This window comes from Ruditapes philippinarum, unplaced genomic scaffold (assembly GCF_026571515.1).
Source record: "Ruditapes philippinarum isolate M1 unplaced genomic scaffold, ASM2657151v2 ctg575_1_1_1_1, whole genome shotgun sequence".
Lineage (NCBI taxonomy): Eukaryota > Metazoa > Mollusca > Bivalvia > Venerida > Veneridae > Ruditapes > Ruditapes philippinarum.
The window spans coordinates 266751-280776 of NW_026857358.1; the positions used below are offsets into that span (position 1 = coordinate 266751).

The following is a 14026-nucleotide window of genomic DNA, read 5'->3' on the forward strand; positions in this document are numbered from 1 at the left end:
ATTTTTAAAGTTTGTCATCCGTTACAGCCGGTGGTTCTCCTCTTTCTGAAGATTTTTACTCAATAACACATGGTGAGTGAATAGAATTATGAATTTAAAAACACGTCTGCATCGGTTTCAAATCTGCCTTTGTCGTACCAACTAGTAGGCAATGGGGACTTATGCAAAGTATCAAGCACTGAACAAGCAACATAAATGTTTGGATCGTAATGGTTCACGGAAACGTATGAAAATCTTTCTAGAAAATCTTTTTTTCTACAAAATCTTTTTTAGGTCAATAACGCAGACAATATCTTAACATTCATTTAGACAAAGATTCATTACAACACACGTGAAATATGTACGGCAGATAGCAGCCTTACTTTCTGCACTGTACGTCTGATATTGGATTATAGTGCATAGGACTTTTCAGATAAAAAATACACCAACCGCGTTTAATTCTATCACTTGACTTCCATATTAAAAACAAGGGCATTTATTCGACATGCGGGCGAGATATGGCGTAAATTTTGAATAATGGTTAGTAACAAAAGGTTCAACAAACAGCATCAGTTTTATTAGAAGTCATACGCACAGTACTTTAAAATACCATCAAAATGTAGACACCAATGCTATTCTCTACTTCCGGTTTGTAAGCAAATATTGTACACTTATTTTCATTCAATTATTGTACTCGATTTTAGAATGATTCAACAATTTCGAGAAAGCACTATATATAGTTAGCACAAATATTTATTGTAGTGAAGGTTAAACGTAACTACTTCAGTTTAGCCACTTTTAAATGCAAGAACAATCTATATTAGCATACTTTATAAATCATTTGTGTGTATTCTTACCCATTTTTTTTCTTGAATAATCTGTAACATGGTGGCAAACATGTTGAGGCGGTCATTATTTTTCATACAGTCATTTTTGATTGCTGAGATATACGTATTTTCTCATTCAGCAAATCCTACATATACACATTTGATTAACATGAAAGCCATATAATAAGAGGCTGTACCAGTATTAATTTGTCACTTTATTTTATAAATTGTGGCAAAACGTTTGTTATTTTGAAACAGTATAAAATTTAATGGTGACAAACTTAAATGTTAAGAGCATCACGGGCCTCCCCCGATCTTCACACCAAATTCAGTGACCGATTTAATTGTTTTATTTTCACGATCATCTATGTTATTCATATCTCTATTTGTGTCGTCTGTAAGATCATTCAATCTCGTATGACCATGTCCGTCATCAAGACTTCCTGATTTTGGAATCGTGCAAGATTCTTTTCCTGAAATAATAAGTAAACGATCATGTATTTTCAGTTAAATATTTGGTAACAGGGTATTTATTTTAACTTGATTATGATGAAATTGAGTGAGTGTCCGACACCTTAACCACTATGCCATCCTTCCAATTTAGAGGGTTTTTTGCCCATATTCATACTTATAAGGATTCATCTGGATAAAAAACATATTCTAGCATTTTTAGAACACAATGTACTTCAATTTCATAACAAACAATTTGAAATGAAATTATCTTACACCTGTATTCCTGTATTCCATTCACCCCAAAAGTGCTGCGTGCACCTAGCTAATAACATGTACCTAACATTTTGTAACTTCTTCGACTTTGACAAGTAAATTTAATTCATATAATTTACATACATGTTTTTTTAGCTTGCGACAAAATTAATTTTTGAATGATGAAGATTTTTTAAGTTGAGTAAAATAAGAATACAGAATTACCATGACTAACCGTTCTTAATTTTTGAGAATAAACCCCGCCCCTTTTCTCTTGACGGATTATAGCTTAAAACATCTTTTAGATGGTTTTGAGAATGGATTTTCTCATTTTTTGAGAACATGACAGTGATTTTGTCAGTATGCATTTCTTTGTTACTTTCAATTGATTCTTCTCCTGTGTGTGTATCTTCTTTTACAAGCTTATCAGCCAATGTCTGGTACCCAGCAAGGTTGTCCAAAAGCTGTCGGGATCCTGAAGCCTCTATTGATGAAATTGCAAGCGTAGATGAAGGTGTAGGGATATTCAAAACTTTGTTTCTTTTACGGAATTTGGCTCGCCTGTTCTTGAACCAAACCTAAACATTAAGCAATAATGATTTTCGACTGTAACATAATATTATGTAACTTGGATGACGACACTTCAATTCTATAACTTTGAGGCCATTGTAAAAGAGCGTAAACAGGAAACAAACAAAACAATAGTTTTGATGATAAACAAATGAATTATGAATGTACACTATCCTTACATATCGCACTTGGCATTTTGAACATATTTATAGTTGACGATTTTTACAGACGACATAGCACGACGAGAATGTATACAATTGATTCGCAAATGCGAAGTGTGACGCATTGTATTCAACACGATATATCATGACAGTTGCTGGAACTCATTAACCAATTGTTCGTATGCCATCACAGGCAAATATGGCCTTTTTCAAGTTTGAAAAATATCATTTAAACTGCGATTATCATGTATAAAATCGACCTGTATAAGCAGGCAAGATAAAAGGAAGAGATCGAACCTGTATTCTAGCTTCCGGAAGACTGGTCATCATGGCAAGCCTCTCTCTCATGACAACATCCGGGTAATGAGTTTTCGCGAACGTTTTCTCTAATGCTGATAGTTGTTGATTTGTGAACGCTGTCCGACTTCGCCTTTGCTTTCTGTGCGGACCATACCGAGCCTCAAATATCATATCTGTAATGAAATATCAAAATAAAGATAACGCTGCATTGCTAATTTATAGGGACTGATAGTGATCATTTTTTGACAGCATCTAAAATACTATTAGTAGTAGCGTCGTAAATAATGAATAGACATATAACTAACTATAAGATACATATTTCTAAACCTCCAAATAATTATTATTAGTATCAATTTTCTAAATATAATAATAATAATAATAATAATAATAATAATCATTAATATTATTATTTTTATTTTAATTATTATTATTATTATTATTATGATTTAGTGCACTCTTGTTCTACTGGGAAAACATGCATATATAAGTACCAGTAATTTCTCGCTACGAAACCTGGGCGAGACCAAAATAAAAAAAATCATGACAAAACGTATTCAAAATGTTACTTGACAAAAAATAATAATAAAAAGAGGCGGTTTAGAAGTATGTTTAATGTGATGAAATGTTAAGCAACAATAGAGTCTAGATTAATAAAACATTATCTAAAAAAATAATGATATTGAAACAAACAGATCATGTACAAAACAATGGCTTAAACAATTTTCGAATGAAGTGTCACGAATGAAATCAACTGAAATTCGTAGTAAACAGTATACAGCAATTCATTTTAAACCCATACCATACTAAAATCTTACATAGACGTTATAACAAAATGTTACATTTACAAATAGAAAAAAAGACTAAGTTATAGAAAATCTTAATTTCATCATTTTAAATGTTAAGATAGTACACATGCCTGCCAGTTTTTCTGCGAGTGTAAATGGATGAAGTTGGTGAGGTTGAGGTGGGTAACTCTGGGTAACATAAGGGGGTGGTAATCCTGGTCTAGATAGACACATGGGGTGGGGTATCATCGCCGGTGGGTGAGGAAATCCCAATAGCCCGGAGGTATACTGATGATAAGGCGAATGAACGCTCTCGTATGGAACTTGCATTGTGCCCTGTAAAATACAAATGCGGAAATTGTTTTAAAAGCATGTGAATGTGGTAATTGGAATGTATTATTTGTATGTGATACATGTGAAATATCATTAGAAATCATTTTATAAAGTTTTGATTTGATGTAAAAAGAAAAAAAATCTGCTATTTCCAATTTTAACACATGATCCCGTGTTCACTTTAAAAAGCTATTAGTAAGTATTATAAATATCTGGAATAACAGAACGAATGCCATAATACCTGGATAAAAATAAGGATCAGATCAATATTTGGATCAACTTTCAAATGCACATATCTTAAAAAGTAATAATTCAAAAATTCAAGAACTGGTGCCATTTCAAGTGCATTTATAAATTAAAATCAAATATCAATAATCTATGAGAAAAATAAAACATTAAGTTCGTGATCTTGATCCTTATCCTCAGATAAACACAAATATATCGATATATAAGAAATACCAACTTTGTGGTAAAAAAAACACATTTAGGTAAGTTTTTTAGCAATCTAAACGATTAAAACATTAAAATATTGCATGAGAAACTTTTCCATTTTATAATCATATTTATTCTAAACCAAGACAAAGTTTATAATCATCTTACTTTATAAGGCAAGCCTACTGAGGTAGGTGCAACTTCTCTGCCGAACATGGATGGAAGGTTTCTTATTTCTTGTAGAAATCGCAACCGGCAATAATCTGTAATATTGTTGCTCAGATGTAGAATTCTTGTTCTGCTCTTGTTAATGTTTTAAGACCATAAAACTGTAGAAAGTCCTTGCATTGGTGCAATCTGTGAATAGAACCTTTTATTGTGTAACTTTTCTGTATTTTACCAAAATATTTTTTCCAGAAGCGAATTTTCTATATATGCTGCAGGTATCAGTACGGAAGCATGGAGAGGACATAGTCGATTTATTTTAATAATCTGTGGGAACAACTTATTTGTCGAAGTATTTTTTATTAATCTGTGGGAACAACATGTTTTGTGAGAAAAATCTTTTTTTATTCTGTGGGAACAACATATTTTGTGAGAAAAATCTTTTTTTATTCTGTGGGAACAACATATTTTGTGAGAAAAATCTTTTTTTATTCTGTGGGAACAACATATTTTGTGAGAAAAAATCTTTTTTTAATCTGTGGGAACAACTTATTTTGTGAGAATTTTTTTTTTATTCTGTGGGAACAAACTATTTTCTGCTATATTTTTTTCAATATCTTGTTCCCTCAAGATAATAAGTTGTGCGAACAAATTAATTATGTTGTTCCCACAACATAATTCAACCAATCAAATTCTTGCATCTTGTTGTCAGAAAAATGGATAGAGATGTTTTAATTAAACAGTATTTTTTAAAAAGGGACTTAACTTTGCAGTCACTCTTTGTGGCAATCGCTATTTTGATTGGTTGAATTATGTTGTGGGAACAACATAATTAATTTGTTCGCACAACTTATTATCTTGAGGAACAAGATATTGAAAAAAATATCGCAGAAAATAGTTTGTTCCCACAGAGTAAAAAAAAGATTTTTCTCACAAAATAAGTTGTTCCCACAGAATAAAATTTTTTTTTTTACTCAAATTAAGTTGTTCCCACAGAATAAAAAAAAGATTTTTCTCACAAAATATGTTGTTCACACAGAATAAAAAAAGATTTTTCTCACAAAATATGTTGTTCCCACAGAATAAAAAAAGATTTTTCTCACAAAACATGTTGTTCCCACAGATTAATAAAAAATATTTCGACAAATAAGTTGTTCCCACAGATTATTAAAATAAATCGACTATGTCCTCTCCATGCTTCCGTATATCAGAAACAAAATTGAGTAGAAACGATCTTTCCAACAATCAAAACAGTTTCTGTATATATACACTAGCACCACTGGCAGTTCCAATGTCTATGTCAAATTCTAGCAAGATTTATTTACCTGAGTTTTGAACTGTTTACTCCTCACTCCGGTGCTTCCTGGAGGAAATTTACTTCTCTTTTCAAATTAGATGTTCTTACTTCCGCACAGTAATGAGAGTCCTTCTCGCCTTCTCTAAATCAGAATGAGCCGCGCTGCTTGAGGGGCTTGCATTGTGGTTATACACTGAAGCCAGAAAAGATCATCTTACACACTTTTGGATCACTCTGTTTTAAAAAGTGATTAATGCGTTTAAAAATCTACTAACTAGTTGACATAAATGATATGAGGGTTAAAATTAAGTGTTTGAAATATCGTATAATCCGTAATTGTTTGATAATTAAACAGATCACCAAATTTGGCAAAGTTTACATCAAGTGCTTCCTTTACAATTTTGATTCAACGTAAAGATCAGATTACCCTTGACGATTATCTTCGTGTCGATTCAAGTGCGGTTCCTACTGCCACCCAGGGTATCAGAGCCCATAAGTAGCCCTTGGGTGGGTTTAGGAAGTATTTGGTTCGTCTAATCCGTTTACATAAAAGCTCAACTTGCGTGTGCTTAATAGGTAAACTGATAAACTTGTATTTGATGACCACTTACTCTTTTCTATGAGATCGTGTACATTTGAAAAGATATTTGAGGCCAACTAACTTTATAATACTAAGCGCTTTACACAAATAAATTTGGAACTTTTCATAAACATTTAATGATTTCAATTTCTCTCTGTGCGCTTTAATTATTCATTAAAATCAAATTAGAAAAATAACACCCACACGAGAAACAAGTCCAAATGAAAATTTGTATTTTAGTTTATACACTGATTAGATTCGGTAATGAAGAATTTTGTAAAGCAGCTGACCTCCAGAAGGTAGCAGAAAAACTGCCATCTTACTAATATTTCAAACTCCCCCCCCCCCCCCCCCCCCCCCTCAAAAACATTATGTATTTGAAAGAAATCGAAATGACGCTTCAAAATGTTCATATTATAACATTATTGCTCTGAAAACAAATAAATCGCTTTTCCGCCAACGGGAAATACCTTCTTTTATTATATTACGGAATTATTTCATCCGGGTTTTTTTTCCTAGTATCACGTGATTGTACAGGACAATATCGCGACCTGTGCTCCGGAACGCACGGAATCCTCGATCGTATCAAACATATAGTGAAACGAATAACTGCTTTTGTTTTTATATTTGTAGTAATTTATTGCACTAAAATTATAATTGCTTCATTATATCATATATATGATGATCAATTTATCGATTTATCTTTAGCTTGAACTTCTCAATAACAATAATTGATATATGATCCGGGCATACCGGATACCGGAATTTTTTCCGGACCATTGTTGTGACACGTGACCGTGTTAAATGAATTATCTTCTCCTATTTAATTGGCTACTGCGTTAGTAACGTAGTAGATTATGGAAAAGAAAACCCGATATATTAACGCTTTTGTCAAGATTCTTTCTTGAATAAAGGTGTCAGTAATGATGGGTTTATACAATAAACTTAACTAGATCAGTATTTACCGTTTACTTGAAATATTATTTCTTTTTTTTTCATTTTACCATCAGACGATTCAAACTTAATTAGAATGTTTGGTATCTCATTCCATGATAATTTTAGTATCAAAGAAATAAACATTATAAGTTTATCATTTAGAATAACTTGCCTCAATTGAATATACATGTAGTTTGTTTCATCATTTATATCAAATGATAAAAGAGATACTACTTATTCAAAAACACTGCATGCTATCGTTAAGCATCTTTCAAATAAGCGAAAGGGACGCACCGAGATATTAAAAGATACTATTGTTATACTATTGTAAATTTATGATTCAGTTACCAGTATATCACAATGACGACCAGAAAAATAAGAACGGAGGCAATGTCATACAAAATGCAATTTCCTATTTTGTTATGCTTTACAAAAAAAATAATTTGCTTGTTCCTACAAAAGAAATAATCAAATTAACAGAATAAGTTCATTGTCTTAAATAAACTAAAGCGAAATGTGTTAAATAGCTCTTACCTTGTGTATCGGGATATTGAAAGTGCCGCTAATCAAATGTTTTCACCCAATTTAAATATTCGATTAACTAAGAGGATCTTGGACGATACATACTCATTTTTGGTTGATTTGTTTATGTAATCTCACATTACAATATTTCAAAGTGAGGCCCGTCTTGTATGGAAATAGCTTCGTAACAGCCTAGCACCCTTAATTAAGTTGGCAGCTTAGCAGTCTAAAGTAAACGTCATATACTACACATACTGAACCGACAAAATACATTATGATAACTTCCTGAGGTCATTAGAAGCATATTTAATATGAAAAAACTATATCTGGACGCGAATAAATATATAATTATCCTTCGTACAGCCCAGCAGACAAGCAGTGTAAAGAGACACATCTATAATGACCTAAGAAAGTGATTATATAATGCTTTCGGCCGTTTCCTTATGTGCAGTTTATGCCACTTACTTTAGGCTACTTCGCTGCCAACTTCAGGCTGTTAGGCTGCCAATTTCACGAATTCTGACAACCAACGAATGCACACATAGTTGGATAAACAAGATGGTAATAGGAGAGTTGGTCTAGGGGTTAAGATGTCTGTATCTTAACTTCGATTCTAACGGACAATCACGACAATATATGGCACACGTGCTGGCTAGTTCTCGGTAGATGGCTCGAGCGGGGTACAAGAATTTAAATTCAAAATCGAATTTAAATCAACATACTACGACTTCTGCAAATTGCATTAAAAAACGAAACTTTTAAAAGCAAATGAATTAACATTTGTGTAAAGGAAAACACAATCATCGTCCACATCATCTTATGTTGTTTGTGTGTCTTTAATAGATTAAACATTATTTTCACTTTATAAATCTCTGATTAAGATGTTTAAGTTGAATTCATAATTTTATCATTGATAATGTACCACCCATCTCTAGTGACAAAGTTTTAAAAATAAAAGTAATTTCTGTATAAACGGTTTTGTATACAAGTCACTATGGCGCTTACGTCTGGGCCTCCGTTTTTTTCTTGAAAGCGTTTAGCAGTAAGTGATTATGACATATTTAAGATATGAAGTGGGTAGATAATCTTCTTGCTTGTACATTTCACCAGGCGCGTGTACTACAAACCGATTAATACGCACAGTCTTTCTATTTATTGTTACTTTTTTAATGTAAACTCTATAATTCCGGGATATTGTGAACGTTGTTGAGATGGTCTTTAGACATAGAGGAACCGGGATAGCGAGGAATCCCCTCTTAAACTTGCCTGCACGAGGCTTACACATCTAGGGGATTAAGTGTAAGATTAGTGCATTGTGACATGTTTACACTTTAACCATTAGTTTGTGCAAAATCAAATTAATTTTTGACAAAATGAAGCACAAAACTGCAAAACATAATTGACAAAAAGTTAATGGGTTTTTACAATCAGTTAAATGTGGGCCTGGGTGAAGAGGTTTAGTGCATTTAACAGGCTACATGTAATGCTAACATTTGCATATAGTTCCGACTACACTTTACTATTAAGTAAACAATTTTGGAAATAGCCAAGTCTTATAAGTGAATATGTCTAAACACATTATAACTCGCTTAATAAATGTATAAACTGTGTATTTTACGATATTGAACTGCTAAAGAGATTAACAAGCGAGGTTTTACGCACGCGAAGGAATGGTCAGCTGTACAATACATATAAAATACTACCTTTTAAATATCTGGTTGTGAATATTTAAACTAAAGGACGGACATTCCAATACCTCCATACTTCTGTATAGTTCTCTGTTATACCGTGACAGGACGGTTACATATAAGTCAATACGTAAAGCTGCGGACCATCCAGGCAGAGCCAAGGTGAAGCTACGGTTCATGCCGGTGCTTCCCCGGTAGTTCCCGGGTGACGCAGGAGGAGTCCCAGTTGACCCAGGCAGAGCCCCGGTCGATCCAGGCAGATGCCCGACAGAGCCCAGAAATATCCGGGCAGAGCCCCGGTGGATTGAAAACTCGCGAAAATGAAATGATAACATTGATACATTATTTTCATTTAATATAATATCTATTGTTCCAGAACAGTAATTTATGATGATTTTCTGAAAAAAATCCTTATGCAAGACTGGATAGAAGGTAGATGGTGGGTTTTAATACAAACAAGTGCACTCATCATCGCAAATTGTCGTGATTCTTTTTAAATGAACCGGGCTTTACCGTGGCTCTACCGGGATCAACCGTAGCTCCATCGTCATCCTCTGGGGATCTGCGGCATTCATCGGGGCTTTGCCAGCATTCACCGAGGCTCTATTGTAGCTCTACCGGCTATATCATACCCCGGATCCTCCCCGGTTTGTGCCGGCAGAGCTACGGTGCTTCCCCGGTGTAACCCCGGTCGTTCCCGGTAGAGCTATGGATGGAGCCGGCAAAGCTATACTTTCCGGAACACCCCGGTGATATTTAATATTTTATTCCATCCGGGGTCGAATGCCGGATGTTCCCGGTTCATCCCGGACGTTGCCGGCAGAGTGACGGACGTAACCCGGTTGTTCCCGGTCGTACCCCGGTCGTTCCCGGTTCATCCCGGACGTTGCCGGCAGAGTGACGGACGTAACCCGGTTGTTCCCGGTCGTACCCCGGTCGTTCCCGGATCACCCCGGACGTCTACCGGGGCTCTTCCGGGATGTAGATGAGACCGCAGCTTAAGGCATTAAAGGTATCAGACATTTAAACAAAATGATAAAAAGAAACACGTGTACCCTCGCTTTACTTTATAAAAGGCGGTTATGAAAGTTTTGGAAGCCAGAACTATGTCCCCAATCATCTCAAAAGAAAAAAATGCATATGCATTGCTTTAATTTTCTACCTTTCATTTTTACCAAAGGTTGATTTTATTAACAATAATAGAAAATAATAATAAGTTTCACATAGTGATTAGAAGATTCCTGTAGCAGAATACTTGTACCAATCCTAATACTCATTTGCAGGTGAACGTTCTTCTTGTATGAAAATTAAAAAATATATATATAATTTACAAATATAAACAAAGCCTCTTTCTACTGACGAAAACGGTTTGGCATAACAATATGTAGAACGAAACAATAAACAATGCATAATTAACACAAAAAAAAGTTTAAACAGTGAAAACTATAAAGCAAAAAAAAACTTAATCTAAGAATGAAAAGGATTACATCAATGTAGACCACAACGATATTCGAAATCCGACTTTTAGTATTGCCATTACAAGGGACAAGCTGTTAAACTGAGCCTGCAATAAATAATTATTAAGACTATGTGTTTGAAAGTTTTTCTTTTTCTTATTTATATTAATTAAGAATAAATCTGCCTGTTAATTAAAATACGTGTTTCTGTCACAGTTTAGAACTGTTCACTATTTAGGGGAGAAATTGTGTAAGCAGCCACCTCAATCGCTACAGCCGCGGTTCATTATTATGTACCTAACAGGTTCGAGTTCTAGTCAAGCTGCACGGTTATCTCATCCTGTGACTGCATATAACCCAGAGTTTAATTCACTCTGCTCTGTAAACATCAGAAATTCTAGGACAAATATCAATGTAGTGGGAAAATATGTTATGGTTTAGAACTGTTCATTATTAAAACGATCATGTGTAGCCGGCCGGATAGATCAGTTGGTCTTCTGACAGTCATGGGTTCGAGTCATGGTCAGGCAGTTTCAGTCAGGTTTTAGAAGTGGTTTTTTAACTGACACATGTTTGATTCATTTAACAGATTGCATTACATTTGAAATGGACAAAGGCAGCTTTGTATGCATGATGCTTTAGATCTATAAAAAGGCATTTGATACAGTTAATCACACTATACTGTACATGGAAATTTAAGCATCTTCGATAGGTAATTATATTCTTATATAATTCAAGTCTTATCTCTGATAGACAGCAGCTGGTGGATGTGACTGGTACTCATTCTGCTACTGCTCCGAGTACCTATTTAAGGTCTTCTTTTACGTCTAATATATGTCAGTGACATGTCTGCAACCCTAAGCAATAATCTTTTACTGATGACTCAGGTATCCTTGTATCTGGTAAAATAAATCTGAAGAAATTATGTCTTATGCCATGAGTCTTATTACTGATTGGTTAATTTGCTATAAATTGTCTTTGCATCTTGGAAAGACAGAGTCTATTCTTTTTGGTTCAAGTGTCAACCTAAACAGGGTCCTAGCCTCCAGGCCACGAGCAATGGTACTGATATAAAGTACACATCTTCTGTTAAGTATTTAGGTGCAATTCTTGATTAAATATATTTTGGCGTCGCCTTTGATGTTTTGCATCAATGCTTTTCATGTAATGTACTTGTATTTTTATTGCCAACTCTCAAAATAAATCGTGTCATTCCACAGTAAACCATGCGTCTTATTCAAAATCATATAAGACTTGCTGCCGAATTAATACCTTGAAATATTCCTACACGTTTTATAAATACGTTACTGTCGGTTAACATGGAATTTTGACCAAGGTGAAACAAATATCCCGTATGGTTCATTTTTCAATATTAAGAACTAACAATGGGTCGCTTTTCAACGTTGATATCTGTCCTTGCCAACATCTCAACATAAATAAAAAATAAAATCAAACTTTCTTAGGCTGCTTAAAATGATTTGACAAAGTCCAACACAGGTTCAGACTGCCAACTTCATCGACGTAGGCAAGCTTATATAGATGGTATGATAGATGTAATTTACCAAAATGATTTATCGCAGTATGACAAACCACATCAAGACTCCCATAGCTTTCGCCGAAGCGGTGAGTCCATCGCAGCGGCGGTGGAGTATTCGTCGCAGAAGCGGTGGATAAAATATGACTGTTTGCTGTTGTCGGTAAGTTTACGACTGAATTGTACGTTATAACGTTTATGTTTTAACCTTTTTACTGGAAATACCTTGTAGAACTGGAGCCCACATGTGTACTCTTCCAACTTATTATACGCACACGGTGCAATTTTGTGCCATTTATGCAAGCACTTCTGTACAGTTAAACGAGGGGACACCACTTTTCCCTAATTTTGGTTGAAACACGTACAATTATGTGCAAAACGGCCCCTTAATGCACCAGCATTACACCGTATGTATGATATTTGTACAAAACAATCATATTTTGAAACTTTTTTGAAAGTGCTATTCAGGTGCAGATAAACTTGAAAACGAGATCGGTGAATGGTTTTTTCATGCAAAGTCTAGAGCATTTTCAATTCTGACTCCCAAATACGTCCTAAAATGTTATCGTTACAGTATTTTTTTTTGGATTTTTGACTGGAAATGGGATTAACAGAATATTATGTTCGTATATTTTCTGTTAATTCCTACTTATGTATACCTGCGTGCGCCATTCTTACAATACGAATTTGTTCTTTACTAGCTACAAATACTTAAGAGGAAGTTAGCTGATGAAAATTAAAAAAAAAAGATCTTATTTACTTATTTTTACGAGATCGGTGAATGGTTTTTTCATGCAAAGTCTAGAGCATTTTCAATTCTGACTCCCAAATATGTCCTAAATGTTATCGTTACAGTATTTTTTTTTGAATTTTGACTGGAAATGGGATTAACAGAATATTATGTTCGTATATTTTCTATTACTTAATTCATTGAAGTCGTTGGTTGAATTAAATAGTAATATTTTATCAAACGTGAATAAATCAGTTCTGAACCCACAACGACCATATGTACTGCACAATGTGAGTAAAAGAACTGTAAACTTTAAAGACTGTTATTTACTTAATTCTCAAATTATGGTTCTTTTTAACTAAATGTTAGATTTATATTATGTATATCAAATCTATACATACACATCGTGATATAATTGCGGTTTTTGGTCTACAAAAGCTCTTTTGTATCACAGGCAAAAATAAAAACACGTTCCCTTTTGTCGCAATATGAAACCTCAGAAAAGAAATAACCAAAGAACGAGCATCTGAATATGACATTGCCATCGTTATACCTTTCTCTGTCGTCACATAACTAATACATGCACTCCTTAGTTAACGCACTGTGCATGTACATGTATATGAGTAAACTCTGACACGTTTTCAACAGAAAGGTCCCAAAACTATGATACAAATATAAATTGGTGTTCTCTGTGTTATAATATAATATAGTGTCATTCGAAACTGAGATTGTTCTTCACATTCAAGAAGTATGATCTTTACGAATATCTCTTTTATATGTTTGTTGTTGAACCTGGAACTTATGGTCTTTTTAAGTAACAGGTTAAACTTAGACTATTCTAACAAAGGAATTATCAATGAAAGGAGAATGGAAGCGGAACTCGAACATCTATTTGTATATATAATCATATTATTCTAAATACCAAATAAACACGTTTCTTTGATGTCAAAGTAAGAAAAGGGTTATACTCAATTGAAAAATGTCAAGTTATATTCTCACACTAGGCAATACCACCGCACAGCGTT

At 34.0% G+C, this 14026-nt stretch overlaps 1 protein-coding gene across 5 annotated transcripts; it reads right to left on the reverse strand.

Annotated features, from left to right (window-relative positions):
- Positions 1 to 642: 642 nt before the first annotated feature.
- On the reverse strand, positions 643 to 7805 carry LOC132749487 (visual system homeobox 1-like). Of its 5 annotated transcripts, none has more exons than XM_060739237.1 (6): positions 7605 to 7805; positions 4261 to 4449; positions 3459 to 3663; positions 2540 to 2715; positions 1747 to 2089; positions 643 to 1279 (listed from the first exon to the last, which is right to left on the reverse strand). In XM_060739237.1, the coding sequence occupies exons 2-6, from the start codon at positions 4306 to 4308 to the stop codon at positions 1104 to 1106; spliced, it is 948 nt and encodes a 315-aa protein (XP_060595220.1). In that variant the 5' UTR covers positions 4309 to 4449; positions 7605 to 7805; the 3' UTR covers positions 643 to 1103. The 5 variants fall into 5 exon arrangements, with proteins under 5 accessions (XP_060595220.1, XP_060595219.1, XP_060595221.1 ...); XM_060739236.1 differs by lacking the exon at positions 7605 to 7805 and adding an exon at positions 5663 to 6377; XM_060739238.1 differs by lacking the exon at positions 7605 to 7805 and having other exon boundaries at positions 1891 to 2089; positions 4261 to 4539.
- Positions 7806 to 14026: the final 6221 nt, after the last annotated feature.